The following is a 16,442-nucleotide window of genomic DNA, read 5'->3' as shown; positions in this document are numbered from 1 at the left end:
GAGAACAATTTCCCCATTGTGGGATAAATAAAAGTAAATAAGAGTTTAAAAAAAAACGCCCCTTTCACCCTTCCGCGGGTGGTTTCTCACCCAAGCTCAGGTCCTCTACCAGAGGCCTAGGAGCTTGAGGGTCCTGCGCAGTATCTTAAGGCCCGTTCACACCGGGACGAATTTCGCCGGCGATTTTCGCCGACGTTTAACGCATCGTGACTAAACAAAGGGCACCAATGAGAGTGTGCACACCGACGCGAAAAAACGCCACGCGTCAAAGCGTCAAAAAAAAAAAAAACGCCTCGGGTTCGTTTTTTTTTTTCGACGCGTCGCGTCGAAATCTATGCGACCAATGAGAATGGCGCTTTTGCACACGTGTCTGGACTTTAAGAAGCATAAAGTTGCGCAGCGCCACCTTGTGTACAGGAGTATTTCTGTTTACATTAAGCGCCATCCAATGTCAGGGAAGGAAATTGCATGTTGTAGCCACTCCTCCAGCTTGGGGGTTACTGCCCCTAGTGCTCCAATTACCACAGGCACCACTGTCACCTTCACTTTCCAGGCTTTCTCCGGTTCATCATCGTGGTGATCAAAAATCCCACACCGTCACAGCTCTACTGCCACATTCACCACAACGGCTTTCCTCTGTTCTTTGTCCACCACTACAATGTCTGGTTGGTTCGCCATTACCATTCTATCAGTATGGATCTGGAAGTCCCACAGGATCTTAGCCCTTTCATTCTCTACCACCTTAGGGGGTGTTTCCCATTTTGACCTTGGGGTTTCCAGTCCATATTCTACACACATGTTCCTGTATATTATTCCAGCCACTTGATTGTGGCGCTCCATGTATGCTTTCCCTACCAGCATATTACACCCTGCAGTTATGTGCTGGATTGTTTCAGGCGCCTCTTTGCACAGCCTACACCTTGGGTCTTGTCTGGTCTGATAGATCTGAGCCTCTATCGCTCTGGTGCTCAGGGCTTGTTCCCGAGCTGCCAGGATGAGTGCTTCAGTGCTGTCCTGTAGCCCTTTCTAGCCATTGGTAGGACTTATTGATATCAGCCACTTTATTTATGGTACGGTGGTACATCCCATGCAGGGGTTTGTCCTCCCATGAAGATCTGTCCTCCAGCACTGTTTCCTCTGCTCTCCATTGCCTGAGACATTCACTGAGCACACTGTCAGTTGGGGCCTTGAGCTGTACTCATGCATCTTGGATGTTTCATCCTGGATAGTGGCTTCCACGCTCACTAGCCCTCGGCTTCCTTCCTAGCTAGCATACAGTCTCAGGGTGCTGGATTTGGGATGGAACCCTCCATGCATGGTGAGGAGGTTTCGTGTTTTAACATCCGTGGTCTGTATCTCTTCCTTTGGCCATCTTATTATTCCTGCAGGGTATCTGATAACTAGCAGTGCGTAGCTGTTTATTGCCCGAGTCTTGTTCTTGCCATTGAGCTGGCTTCTCAGGACTTGCAGCTTTCCTTGTTGCCTGCTCCAGGTTGCCATTTGCCTGCATAATTCCAAGGTACTTGTAACTGTCCTCAATGTCTGCCATTGTTCCTTCTGGGAGTGAGACCCCTCCTGTGTGGACTACCTTGTCTCTCTTTGTCACCATCCGGTTGCATTTATCGAGCCCGAATGACATCCCAATGTCAGTACTGTAGATCCTGGTGGTGTGGATCAGTGAGTCAATGTCACGCTCGCTCTTAGCATATAGCTTAATTTCATCCATGTAGAGGAAGTGACGGATGTTGGCCCCATTTCTAAGTCGGTTTCCATAGCCACTCTTGTTGATTATTTGACTGAGGGGGGTCAGACCTATGCAGAACAGCAGTGGGGATAAAGCATCACCTTGGTGTATACCACATTTGATGGACACTTGTGCGAGTGGCTTGCCATTGGCTTCAAGGGTGGTTTTCCACAGCTTCATCGAATTTCCTATGAAGTCTCTTAGAGTCCTGTTGATGTTATACAGCTCCAAGCATTCAGTTATCCATGTGTGAGTCATAGGCTTTCTTGTAATCAATCCAGGCTGTGCACAGGTTGGTGTGTCGTGACCTGCAGTCTTGAGCGACTGTTCTGTCAACCAGGAGTTGGTGTTTGGTTCCTCCAATGCCCATCTGTGTGTTGCTCATGTATTAATCCATGTGCCTATTTATCTTTGTCACCTAAATTCACATCAAACAGAGATTGCTAGTAGTACCACTGATTAACTGAAGCAATTCAGGTCAAGGGACTTGTAAAGGGGAAAGGAGCAAACACCGCTAAGCATCTGCCACACCAGGTTTAATTCTTGTTCTGGAACTAGAACCAACAACCATCAAACTTTTTGTATTTAACTAAGCAAGTTCAGGTTAATCTTGAAACTAAAAGTAGAATTTTACTTTGTGTGTATCTTTCTGTTGAGTTGCCAAAATATCATTTTTACCCTTTTTAATTCCCATAATATCTCAATATTTTTAAGTTTACTTTCATTACTTTGTCTCTTTCTTTTTTCCCCTTTCAGAGGAGAAGTATATGACCATGCAGCCTTATAGCAGTCAAGGAAAAGATGAGGTCAGCTTTGAAAAAGGAGTCATCGTGGAGGTCATACAGAAGAACCTGGAGGGGTGGTGGTACATCAGGTGAGTTGCTGAGTTTTTAATCAACAAACCAAACCATTCCAGCTAAGTGATTGTAATCAGTGAGTGGCAGTAAGGAAGCACTTTCCTGCAGATCTTATCAGAAAGAAACTGTTAACATATATAGGTGTCTTGTTTGGATTCTGGGTTGTTAATCCTGCTTTTGTGTGTTTTCCAGATTCGTTTACATCTATGCATTTCAATGGGGGGGGGGGGGGGGGTACGTGCATGGCTGATTACTATCACACTGTGGGGTGGTTGCAATGTAATGTTGCACATTATCTCAGCACATACATGCTGAGATTGTTTGTGTGAGACTACAATAGTCTGTGAGGCTGCTGAACTCATTGATGTGTCTTGTCACTTGTGTGCATTTTGTCAGACAGTGAAAAAATTCCTGATGATGATGGGGACTTCACCGTTGGTTGGACGGAATGAAACAAAAAAAAATGTAAAATGATCTTAAAAAACGTGTCATCTCTGTGTTTCTCTGTTAACACTAAATTGTCTGGGATTGCCTGTTTTATTATGCAAAACTGAAATGACAGTGAAGGTTTCTGTTTATTTGCAGGAACTAACTTCATGTTTAAACTCAAATGTTATGTGAGGGTAATTTCAATGCAGCACTGGAATTTGAATTAGGTTCAATTAACTTGCCTAAAACTAAAACTGTGAGAAAACTAAACACTCAGGATTCAGCTTAAGGACTGATGAGACAAGGACTCACATTAAAACTAAAGAAGAAATTCACAGAAGGGAAAAAATGCGGCTGGGTAGCTTGGTTGGTAAGGTGAGAGGCATCCAGGGTTCGACTCCTGGAGAGGAATTAACAATGGTACTGGGTTATATAATCCCGTGTGGGCTGGGCACATTAGTGCATGACAAATAAATCAAATCAAATCAAAACCATATCAATAGTGAGTAATTAACATCATTCAGTGAGGGCCCTTGGGCAAGACCCTTAATGCTACTGCCTCCTGAGCGCGGTTTGGCTGCAGCTCAAGGCTCCCCCAGGGGATGGGTCAAATGCGGAGAAGAATTTCCCTATTGTGGGATAAATAAAGTATCAATTATTATTATTATTAAATCATTATTATTAAAACTGTCAGGAAAGGTAATTAAAAACTGACTAGAGTGTCAACTAAAATACAGAGAGGTGTGAAAATAAATTCTTGGGGGAAAAAATCCCTTCTATTGCCTTTTTGGAAGTTTTTTCCTCTGACCCTTTAGCACCTTGTTTTTAAATCCACAGGCACCAAGGAAAAGAAGGCTGGGCCCCGGCTTCATATCTGAAGAAAGTTAAAGAAGATTTCTCCCGTAAGAAAACTTTAACGGGCCCTGTGGAGATCATTGGAAACATCATGGAGATAAGCAACCTGCTGCAGAAAAAGTCAGTCAGTGAGAAAGACATCCAGACAGATAGCGATGGGGGTGCCACACCAGAGCGCCACATTTGCAAGAGCGAGATCAGCCTACCCATGCCCTTCAGTGCCGAAATAAACGCAGAGACAGGCCGGAGGCTAAGTGCGGGACGCGACACCAACAGTCCCTGTCCTGGAATAATAGCAGCAGCGAGTGCTGCCCTGAATGAAAGTAAAAGCAGAGGTGAACCAGGCTCCCCGGCTGTTGCAAGAGTAGCACCGCACCGCGTGGAAATCGGTGAGCGCTCAAGTTCATTTAACCTTCAACTGAAGTGAGTAAAGGAGTAACGTATTCAGGGTTTGATGCTCAGTTGAAGCTGAGGCTTCAGGCAGAATCTAATACTGCTGTGAAATTAATTAACATAAATTTTATCAGCCTAACGGTGTTGAGAAATGCTGCTTGTTGTATTTTGCAAAGAAGAAAAGAAAGAAAAAATAGAAATAATTTACAATGGGTATGTTGACTAAACAACTGTTTTCCTGGTTTAGGGTCACCAAACTTAAGGCAAAAACCTCCTCCAAGAAGAGATACCAACTTGGTAAGAGCCTACAGGAGGCAGGATGCTAATATATTTTCAAAACATTTACCAACAATTTAGGCTCAATATTCCTGAAATTGGTGTAAAAAAAATAGTTTAGAAAAAAATCTGTTATTGTTAACAGTTGCATGGAAACATCCAAATGTGCTGAAATGATTAATATGATGAATATTATTTGTACTTACAAATTTATGATTATCTGCATGTAAAAAGGACATATATACATGCATGTATGCTTTGTTCTTATATATTTATCACTGATTTTTTTATGATTGAATCTTTCAATTCAGGGTTTTCAGCTACCCAAGCCGCCAGAACCCCCTGCTGTTGAAGCAGAGTATTACACCATAGCAGATTTCCAGTCGTCCATCTCTGATGGCATCAGTTTCCGTGGAGGACAAAAGGCTGATGTAAGAGTACAGCTCTGTGTTCATGCAGGGATGAGTCAGACCTGATTGAATATGTATGTCCATTCTCACATTGACAGGAAGCTGAGGGTCGATACAACCTGTAGTCTAGAAATTCATGTTGAAATGTTAGACTTAATTTAATCATGTAGCACTTTGATTTTTGTACTATTAATTTTGCTCAGACATTCTTAAAAAGGATGGAGGTCACAGCTATGCAAGAAATAAAAGCAAAAAAAAAAGGTAAATGTGTGATTTTAATATAGACAGGCAGCAGTACATGAATAGACATCTGACCACTCAATTTAAACTGGCTAAAAATAAGAGTATTTCAGTACAAAAGAGAAATAAAGATTTCAGAGACCAGATCTGTTTACCGCAGTGATCTGATCAGCTTTACATTACAAGTTACAGTTTTACATTACAAGAATCTGAGGTTTGAGAAAAAAAAAATTGGCCTTACTGAAATGTATATTTCATATAGGGCTGCACAATATGAAGAAAACCTGTGATGTGCAAAATTAATTATCAATATTGCAATGTATGATTTGCGATACAGGAAACAGCAAAAGTAAAACAACTAATAAATCTTTTCCATTTCACTGCAACATTTTAATTTAAATAAAAGTGAACAGAAATTACAATCCAAGTGACCCAAGTAGGAGGCAGGCATCTAACATTAAAGATTTCCATTCAATTGGTCAACAACGTTAAGTAGTCCATCCAATTGGTCAAAAACTAGCAGAGCTAGCGGTGATCACCAAAATGCTTTCCTTTTTTATGCACAATATGAAAATCTATCTTTTCAAAACTTTGAATGTTTGTTTTTGTAGGCGAAAAGCTGACTGAAACTGCTAATTGTGTTACAAAACAAAACAAAAAAACTTGAGTCTTTTTAGAACCATTTTGGAAAAAAAAAACTTTTTTTTATCCATTATGTTTAGTTAAATTTGTAAGTAAAATTAACATTTTTTTTAAACATCAAGACATGGTTGTTAAAGGGGAATCTGCTCAATGTATCATTTACCATCCAACATCCATCTCTGTTTATAAAAATGTAGATTTAAACATCTCATATCTTTGTTTTATAGGTTATAGAGAAGAACCCTGGTGGTTGGTGGTATGTACAGATTGGAGAGATGGAAGGCTGGGCTCCTTGTTCATACATCGACAAACGCAAGAAGCCCAATCTCAGCCGTCGGACCAGCACACTTACCCGACCCAAAGTCCCACCCCCAGATCCACCTATTAAAAAACAGGAGCCTGACGAAGCTCCTCTTCCTCCCAATACTGTCTCCAACGCCAAAGACCTAGCCAGCAAGCCTGTCTATGAGGAACCTGAATATGATGTGCCAGCAGTCGGATGTGAAGGCGAGTTGGACGCAGACTTCCAGAAGAAAGAGCGTTCCCAAGAAACAAAAGCGAGCCATGTTATTGGAGATAAATACCATCACTCCCTACCGTCAAGCAAAGCCTCGCTCCCGGTCTGCAAAGCTTCCCCCGTTTTCTCTCACAGGAGAACTTCCTTTAGGTCAGTGGAAGATGTTGCTAAGGGAGAGTGCATTTATGAGAATGATGGCTTTAAGCAAAGCAGCAGCAGAACTAAAGTTAAAGGTTCCAGTGAGCCCAACTCTCCGAGAAGCTATCATTCTTCCACAGTCCCACGAAAACCTTCAGGGTCTTCTACTTTAGCTGGTAGACCCATAAAAACAATGACACCAGAGATGAATCAGAAAAGTCAGACCCTGGGCAGACAAGTCAATATCAGCCTCAGATCCCAAGACAGCAGTCCTCCCTCCTCATCGGATGAACTGGGTAGAGACCCCAAGAAAAGTCCAGTCTTTAGCAGAGATGTGGAGCAGAGAATTGGTCAGAGCCCCTCTACCAGGCCCAAGCCTTCTGTCAGACCAAAACCCCTCCTGACCAAGTCAGAGCCCCAAAGCCCTGAAAGGATGGATATTGCCTCTTTAAGGCGGCAGTTGAGGCCTTCCAGTCAGTATCGTCGGAGCCTTAAACCTTCTCGTGGGGATGACTCTGAAACTGCTTCCGTGGTTTCTTCAACAGACTCCATGACTTCTCGAAGTACCTCTGATCTGTCCTCAGTTTATTCCAAAGGGAGTTGTGGGGATTCAGATGTGGAAGGTCCCACCCTCTACCGTTCTTTAGATGTCTATAAAAAGGTTCAAGACTCTGAAATTAGCTTTCCTGCTGGGGTGGAGGTTGAAGTTCTGGAGAAACAGGAAAGTGGTTGGTGGTACATCCGCTGGGGGTCAGAGGAGGGCTGGGCTCCTTCATACTACCTGGAACCTGTGAGGCCTGTGGGTGACTCTGGTGTATTAGACTCAGATGAACATGGGAAGATTGGTGGCAAGTCCAACAGCCTGGAGAAGAATGAGCAGCATGTTCAGGCCTTGAACAATATCAACATTCAGAGTTTGACTCAGCAGAATCAATGTTCGAGGAGAAACTCTCCACCAATTCCCTCTAAACCTCCCGGAGGCTTCTCTAAACCATCAGCCATCATTAATGGAGGTGTACGGATGAGGAATGGGGTTCGCCAGGTTGCGGTTAGACCTCAGTCTGTATTTGTGACTACCACACAGCCTGCAAAAGACACGCATTACATGACAGGGTCTTTGAGGAGAAACGAATCCCTTGGTAGGAGTGATTATTATGGCTCTGGTTCTGCCACACTTGGCGTACGTCGAAATGCCTCCTTCAGCACCGTGCGGCCTCATGTCGTTGTTGAAAGTCAGACAAGACCCTCAGAACGTTCAACTCTGGGGTCTTCGGGAAGCAACTTCAGCACAAACAATGTCCAAGATGCCCTAAGCAGAGTCAACCAACGAAATGGCATCCCTGTGTCCACAGTTAGGCCCAAGCCCATTGAGAGGAGCCAGCTGATCCACAATAACCTTGGCAAGGATGTGTATGTCTCCATTGCTGACTACCGCGGTGATGAGGAGACAATGGGCTTCACTGAGGGCACCTGTCTGGAGGTTCTTGAGAGAAATCCTAATGGGTGGTGGTACTGCCAGGTGCAGGATAGCCTGCATCCACGCAAGGGCTGGGTTCCTTCTAACTATCTAGAGCGCAAGAAATAGAACCAACCCCACAGAACCTTTTCCCCATCTTTCCCAAATCCCACACCCATGATGCCTGTTTGACATCGCTCCCCAAGAATGTCGAACCCCTCTAAAGCAATATGTTATTGAACTTGTACATTCATGTTAGACTAAGTTCTAAACTGATTAAAAAAAACAACACTTTTGGTGATGGTTTACTAAATTGAATACAAAAGTGTAAACATTTTAAATATGTTGCCTAGGAAATAGAGAGGGGGATTTGGTCACCAGAGACATTTTTTGAGAAGTGTCTGAGGTGGCAGCGATAACCTCTTAAAGAAGTTTGCATCTCATAACACAGAAGTGGAGCTGGGTAATGGCTTCTTCTGCCGACAGCGATTTTGACGGCTGATAAGTGCCTTTTGGATTTGATCACCTGAACAGAGGTTTGAATAGAGGATGGCAAAACTGAGTCAACCAAATCTTTTAAGAGTGCCATAGTCCTTTGAACACCACCACGTTTTACTGGAACCAATCGATGAGTCCACTTTGGATTCCGACTGTTCTGAAGACTAAAGTGACACTTTAGGGTCAACGGCAGATTTCTCTGTTTAAAGATACAATTTTTCCATGTTCTTGTTTTAGTGTGTTGTGTTGAGTTGAGTTTTCGTTAGAGAATAATTTCTGCTTTCTTGTGACATCAATTTTCAAGCAGCAGTGAGTTAAAAAAAGTTTAATTCCTTCCTATAATTTTTATTATTGCTATGAGGGAGAGGACGTATTACAAACAGGCAAACTTAAAAAAAAAGTTTGAAATGATCATAACTCAGGCATGCAGCTTGAAACTAAAAGCCTTTCATGACCTAAAAACTACTGAAGTTTACAAAGAGTTTGTGTTTTAATTTTATCATCATATTTCTTTTTAGTGGAAAGCTTCTGCTGAGATGAAATATTGGAAAAAAGGTTTGAAAATGTCAGAAAATGAAGTCTTACAATGAACAGCATCTTGACCACATTCTTCCAGAAATTTGAATAAACCAAAGAAAATTACAGTGCAAGTAACGAAAAAAAGCAAGATAAATGTTTCAGTCCAACTTCCGTTATGTGGGATTAATTTTTTCCATTAAGGTAAAAATTCAATGATTTTTCAATTCCTGAAATGATTGATGTTCAAACACACTGAAATCTATTTCCTAAAAAACTCTCATGATGATTCTGCTGGACAGCATTGATCGAATAACCTGCAAGAGCAAAGCTCTTCAGCTGTGATAAAACCATGTATGTCTTTTGTTTGCTTCTTTGTTGGTCTGTGATCACACAATGGCAATAATGAAGAAAGAAGTGGTTCAAATTTGTGATTTAGTGCACTTTAAAACCCACATTTTGGTGCATTAATGCAAAGATGCAGTAACAAATTAGCTTTTTATTTATTAAAGAGTTGTTTATAATTATTAATCAATCTTGCAAATCTAAATAATAGTAAATACGGTAACATTTGAAAGTCTGATAAGTTTTTCTTAGGAAGACTTGGCATCCTCTTGTGGACAAAGACAGGTACTACAGTAGGTTTATATATCAACTCAGCAGTGAGTCTCATGAAAAGAAAAAAAAACATCAAGTCTTGGTGCAGATTAAAGAAATTTGGTAGCTAATTTATGTTTTCATCTTAGTATAATTTCTATGTTTTTTCTTGCAATTTTACCAAATCACTTCCTTCGTCGTTATTGTTCTTTACATAATGCCGGATTTAAGCATATTTATTATGAAAAGTTTGCTTCTTAAAACTTTTAAACATGAAATTCATTTTTTAAAATGAAGCTGAAAATGGTACAACCCAAGCTTGCTGCCACGACGAAGGCATTATGTAAATGTGCTGAGTCACTCTTGTATGCTATACAACCGATAAAGAATTATTTGTGTAGTTGTGTTACTTTTTTACTAGGCTTTGATTTACGTTGCCATGTTCTTTGTTGTTGCTTGTTTGTTTTGATCAAATTTTGAAATGTAACCTTGAGGACATGTGCAATAGACAAAAGCAAAGAAAGCAGATTTACTGATAAGAAAAGTGGGACTGTTGTTGCTCTTTGTGTACAGCAGCAGTAATTCATAAAAACGTCACGACATATCCATATGCGTTTGTCTCGTAGAGGGAGGGGGGGCTTGGCAGCCTCGTTTTGAGGTGTCACGTTTGTGCCTGAATAGAAATGGAAAGGCTTCTGGTTTTGGTCTGTATTGACATTTGCCTCGCTGTCGACAGTCACTCGCTTTGGCTGCGTTGGCATTTCGAGACACCATGACATCAACAGCGAAGTTCAGAAAGCAACCTGTGAAACGAGTTCTTCAGGCTGTTTTGTTTCAATCCATCAGGTTGAAGAGTCGCATACAGGCCAGGGCTGCTTCAAGTTCAACTAGAAAAAGTTTAATGCCATTATTGTGATGCATTTAAAAAGGTCTAAAATGTTGCTTTTGGCCCCATATCTTTGTTTTGCTTTTAGAATTGTATTCCTTATCTGTTGGATGTCCATTCATGTTCATTTGCATAGAATCACCAGGAAGATTCTCTGTAGTTTTAAAGACAAGGATTGGGAAGGTGTCAGGATTGGTGCAAACTTTCACATTTTGCCTATAAAATCAAAGCTAAGGGTCTGAAAAGTCCTGCAATGATTTTATGTTCGTCACGGTTTCCAATAACCTGATCAAAATTCAGACTTAGTCAAGCCAAAGGGGTGATTGACCAACATCAAAAACTAGATTTCACATGATTTACAGATCAACAGGGCCCAAAGCCCAAAAGTAGATACAGTTACAGGTGTGTTTGACGGACGTTTTAGAGCAGAATTGCTTAGAGCCTCTTAAGCATGAACAGCAGCAAACCGCATCTCATCTATAGCAACCGCAGTTTTAAAGGGATTCATGTTCAGTTTTTGATTGATCCAAACATAACATGATCGTTAGGGAGGGTTCCTATTAACTTTTTGCTAAAGCTGAGTTATAGGCAGTCGAAATAAAGGAAAAAAAGGGACATGCGGGTGTCATGAACGAGGGAAGACAGGCTGGCATGGAGGGGACACTAAGGAGAGAGCTTTGTTCTAATTGGAGGAAGTCTAAATGTCTTCCAAAAGAAAATCCACCAACTTCTTTTCAGTAAAGAGTTTACAAAGTCGGAAGATTTAAAAAAATAAATAAAAATTTCAAACAACTGAAGTTGAAGATGCTGTTGGTGGTGTAGGTGGTGCAGTTTCCTCATTGATATGGAAAACAAATGTTCAACCACACAAAACAACCAAAAACTGCACCAAACTACAACTAGACATCCTAGTTTGATCCAAAACTGGTAAAAATAAAACATGTGTTTGTCTGAATCACATGTATAAAAGCGATTTCCTGCAGTTGAAAACTCAAGTTTACTCTAATTCTTTCCCTGATGATTCCAGGAGAGCAGCTGATGAATAAGAGCAGATCAGCGTTTTCAGTTCATCATTAAAACTGAGTGCCAAAGCATGTGGGCAACAATATTAAGTCAATCTGCAGTTTTGTGTGAAAAACCAAATCGGATTGTTTCTTTTTCTTCTTCAGATCCTCTGAATGTTGAAGGGATTATCTTTATTTTGAAAGAAATGTGTTCTTTTTTTCTGCCTTACTTTTTGGGTGTTTATCCAAAAGACAGATGAATGTTTCGGAGCTGGAAAGGAACGTTTGATGGTTTTACAGCAGGTTTTTAGGGTTTGGGTAATTTATAGTATTTGTGATGAGAAATTTGATGAAAGAACAGGTCTAGATGCTGGCTTTTATAAAATGATGAATGTTAGAGTGGGGTTGACGTGAGGAGGGAGAGTAAAGCTATGAAAAGGTTTGATTCTTTAACACAGAAGGTTTGAGCTCCACCATCGATGACTGAAGCCGTTTCTCCAGTCCAAACATTGCATTTATGGACTTTTTTCATTATCTTCATGGAGTACACTTTGCCAAAAGACAACACAAGGAGGCAGAAGTCCTCCAGACCTCTGAATTGTGACAGGAAACGAGCTTGTTACCAGCAGATCAACCACAGCAGCAAATAGGAACACCCACAGACCTTCAGGCGGACCAAATGAGGTGCTAATCCTTCAACCTTCTGTGCCGTGAGAAGGCTTCTTCATCCTCAGTGATGACTCATATGCAATGTCACCAACGCACCATCGAACCTCTCTCAGAGTCTGGACTTCTCATTCTGCACGCGTGCATTCCCTCTGAGAACAGGGCGGTTTGATGCCATTTCATCTGACCAGTCCTGCTCCCTCTTTTGTATCTTGTACGTGTTTACATTGTATCTCGCAGTGCCCAGAGGACAGATGGTATTAAATGTTATCTCTGCTGTTTCATCCTGACTCCGCCTTCATTTCTGACACATTTGTCTTTTTGTGGTCTCACTATGGCAGTGCTTCTCAAATAGTGGGGCGCGCCCCCAGGGGGGGGCACGAAGCGATGCCAGGGGGGGCGCGCGGTGGTGGCGGTTTTAGGCACAGGTTTGTCCGGTGCGCAAATTTAACGTGGGGGCAGCGGTGACAGCGGCTCAGTGCTTGGAAAATAATCTGGTCCACTATTCGGTTCCTATTGTCTGTTCTGTCTGTCCGCGGCTGCGCGAGTGAGAACGAAAGGGGAGGGGTGGTGTGGGCCCTGTCTGCCAGGGGAATCGGGGCACGCGGACCACTGCTACCGCTGCCTGTTGCCCAAGATCACCGCTGCCCTTAGATTCCTAAGCTCATGCTAACAATGTCATTCTTTATGAACTATTGTAGACATTTTGATGACGTGTCTTTATTTTCCATCCATGTTTTCTTTGTCTGCCTGTGGTTTAGTTGGTGTCAGACAGACATAAAGACAGCAGGTAATGCAGGAAAACAGCTGCACTTTTATGAGATCAGAAATAAACAATCCGTCATTTAGAAAAAAAAAATCAGCACGTTTTTACCTATTTCTTCAGACTAAAAACGTTAAATATATTGGTGCTGCTGTGTTAATGTTTCAGATCAATTTAGATTTAATATTATTTATTGATTGAATTATTTTTTTCAGCATCAAATGGTTCAGTTGGTCAAAATGTTTCTAGTTTAAATAAGGAATGACAGATTTTTTTTATTTCAGGTACTTTCAGCTTCTTTTCTGTTTTAGACTAGAACAGGGTTTCTGTGGCTAAATAAAGTTAATATTTGTTGAAAGTGGATTTATTTTGCTTTTTTCTTTTGTTAGTGTTAAAAGATACAATTTTAGGTATACAAATTTTATAGATACTGACCTGATGTATTGTCACCGCGCGAGTGTGTCTGTGTGTGTGTGTGTGGGGGGGGGTTATGGGGGGGGGGGGGGGGTCAGGGGGGGGCGCGAAACATTTTCTTTTCCTAGGGGGGGCCTGGCAAAAAATAATTGAGAAGCACTGCACTATGGCGACGTGTGTGTTTGTGTTGGTCAGAAACATCCAACTTCTTTATGGATAAACATCAAATAAAGAGGAAGGGGCTCTCAATGCTTCAAATCTAACAAAGAAAACAAAACATTTGATTCCATTTCAAATCCACTGCTCTAACCTGCCTTCTATTTTAGTCTAGTGTGTCACAATTACCAAATTTATGTTGGAAGTCTAAATTAAATTCTAAAAAAACAACTAAAACCTAAAAAACGGTGGCCCTGAAGTGCAAATCACACTAACAAATCAATCAACGCGAAAATACGCGATATATATATATATATATATATATATATATATATATATATATATATATATGTGTGTGTATATCATGATAACTAATTACAAACAATATTACATCTTAAAAATCAAAACAAAATTCCCCAAAAATGAATCAAAAAAATTTGAAACATTTCAGAAAACAAAAATTTATTTCCACTAATCAAATTAATTTTTGTATAAAAAAGAAAAGAAAACAAGGTAGGTACAACATTTTAAAAACATTCAGACACTCAATTCTAGCACTTCAGCTTTTCAGGTGTTCATGCTGTGCAGCTGATCTGATTTTACCAAAATGAATTGTTTTAGAAGATCTAGATTACATGACTACACAAAGATGGAGTGTTGTCGTTTTCTCCATTTATGACTCTACACACCTTAAACCCAGAAAAATTATGTTTAATGAGAAACTTATCTTCTCTTGAGTTTTAAAACAACTGTTGTTAAGCTTTAGAAAACAGTAGGCTGCTTTCTAAAATGTTTGTATTCATATTCATTACTTAACTATAAACAAAGATTTGCTTGGTTTAAATATTTTGAAAAATTCAAATTGAATCCTGTTCACTTAAATCAACGTAGCTATCTTGATAAACTACACGAAGTCGGCGCATTTCCAGCAGGTGGCAGTATGATTCCATTCTTTTTTTTTTCCAATTCTTTGCTCACCTGTGTTCTTGCAGTCATTTCTTCATGAATAAAAGTTCCCATTTCAGACTCTTCTGCTAACAAGAATTAAGAGTCTCATTTGTTATTGATCTGAAAATCCATTTTCTTGCGCAAAACTCATAACTCTGAATATAAACATTAAAATATAAAGATCTGCAGCTGTTCTGAGAGAACCTCAAACTTTTCTAAAATATATTCATCTTTAAATATTTTGCTTTAAACCTTTGCCTTCACGTACAGACGTATGACAGCCATGTCTGAATATAATCAGAGATTTTACCAAGACATAATGAAGATATTCCACTTTTTCATGGTAATTTCCAGAAAATCCTTTAAGCCAAGACAAAAGTTAGCAGATCGAGTGGGACTTCAAGTCTGTATCTCTGATGTTTTCATTCAAGATTTGATACATCCATCATCTTTTCCTGCTTAAAAACATGCCTTTTTCCCCTCTTCTTTGGTTTCTATTTAAACTCCGTCAACACAAAATTTGACTATTGTTAAAACCCATCCTGCCAGCAATCTACTATCAGTCATGTTTGATTTTCTTATTTGATTCAAGTTTTGTCAAACTGATCAAATCTTTTGCATCAACATGAACTTGGAACCAGCACACAAAGACACAGGACTGCCCAATACTATGGTTGAGGAACAAGCATCAATCCTCTCAGCACATAAATTGATTTTGAGCAATTAAAAATTCTTATTCAGAAAATTAACAGATCTGTCATTTTGACAGTAGAAACTCAAGTTGAAAACAACAGAATACTTTCCAACACAACATTAAAATAAACCCCAAAATACTGTCACCTTTTAAGGTTACTAGCAATTTGTTCTCTTACATTTTGTACACTGTGCTACACACATAATAAAACATTTGAGTGATGAGCATTATGTTAAGAAGAAAGCATGTCTGATTATGGTAAAAATGCTATTGTTCACATGGGCATATTGATCAATAATCCTAGATATTTGATTAGGAACCAACTGGCAGAAAACAGGAACTAAATTATAAACAACAATCCACTGCCACAGCAGTCAATACAGAATCACGATTTGACTTTGTCTATATAATTCTTCTACACAAAAGTACAATAAATACACTGTTGACACATAAAAAAATAAATACACTGTTGACAATAAAACAAAATGTGCAAAAATAAACGGGGGGGGGGGGGGGGGCAGTGAGATGACTAAAACAAACTGTGACACAAAATTCTGTCAATTTCTGCCACAGAAAATTGACATTAAGTTGAAAACCTTGACAATTCCATTTTGTTTTGGCCAGACCCAATGAACCAAGCAATTATGAGACAAAAGAAGAAGAAAGCCTAAAATTTTAGCAAGCTAGCCAACGCAGCCAATTCGAGGCTAACACTAACACAGAGAGATAGTTAGCATTCCAATTAAACAAACACAACCAACTGTACTTGGAAACAAATGAAGAAAACACACACACACGCAATCCAAAAAAATATCTTACCTTATTAGTTAGGCTGCTTATGTGTTATATCTTAAAGTTTTTTCATATCGTATTTTCACTTCTCAATTGTGCCGCCATCTTGTTATGTGAAATTGTGACAGCGAGAATTATGCGGATGAATACTAAAATGTCAACACGTTTAATGATTGTGTCTCTAAAGTATTACATTTTAAGTAATTGGTAAGTTTATGTGAATATATAGTTTATCATTGACAAATATGTTTATAATTACATTGCCCTAAATATGGCATCCAAGCGAAGCAACCCTTAATTGGTAAGAACTACTTTTTCTTACGCCTTTGAGAATCGTGTGAAAAACGGCAGTTGGTTTGGAGTTCAGAGAGCAAAAGGGGAGGAGCCACAAGTTACGCAAGGAGTTATTCCAGTTCCTGAAAGAGCAATAAAGTGTTTTTTATTTTATTTTTTATTTTTTTACAAAAGTATCTACAGACCCTCAACAGTCGGCCATAAATCTGTATTCTGTAAAATACTTTTTTAATGAAATCATAAAAAAGAATACATTT

General features: G+C 39.9%; 1 protein-coding gene across 4 annotated transcripts in view; it reads left to right on the top strand.

Moving 5' to 3' along the window:
- Positions 1 to 12,408, top strand: part of LOC101166531 (SH3 and PX domain-containing protein 2A) — a 93,906-nt gene extending 81,498 nt beyond the window's left edge. For all 4 annotated transcript variants that reach the window (XM_004065662.4, XM_020712191.2, XM_020712136.2 and 1 more), the window contains 5 exons: positions 2,501 to 2,618; positions 3,868 to 4,274; positions 4,526 to 4,575; positions 4,866 to 4,985; positions 6,074 to 12,408. In XM_004065662.4, coding sequence (XP_004065710.2) covers positions 2,501 to 2,618; positions 3,868 to 4,274; positions 4,526 to 4,575; positions 4,866 to 4,985; positions 6,074 to 8,086 — 2,708 coding nt within the window. In that variant the 3' untranslated portion in view covers positions 8,087 to 12,408. The remainder of the gene's footprint in view (positions 1 to 2,500; positions 2,619 to 3,867; positions 4,275 to 4,525; positions 4,576 to 4,865; positions 4,986 to 6,073) is intronic.
- Positions 12,409 to 16,442: the final 4,034 nt, after the last annotated feature.

This window comes from Oryzias latipes, chromosome 1, assembly GCF_002234675.1.
Source record: "Oryzias latipes chromosome 1, ASM223467v1".
Classification (NCBI taxonomy): Eukaryota; Metazoa; Chordata; class Actinopteri; order Beloniformes; family Adrianichthyidae; genus Oryzias; species Oryzias latipes.
This window is presented reverse-complemented; position numbering and strand designations above follow the sequence as displayed.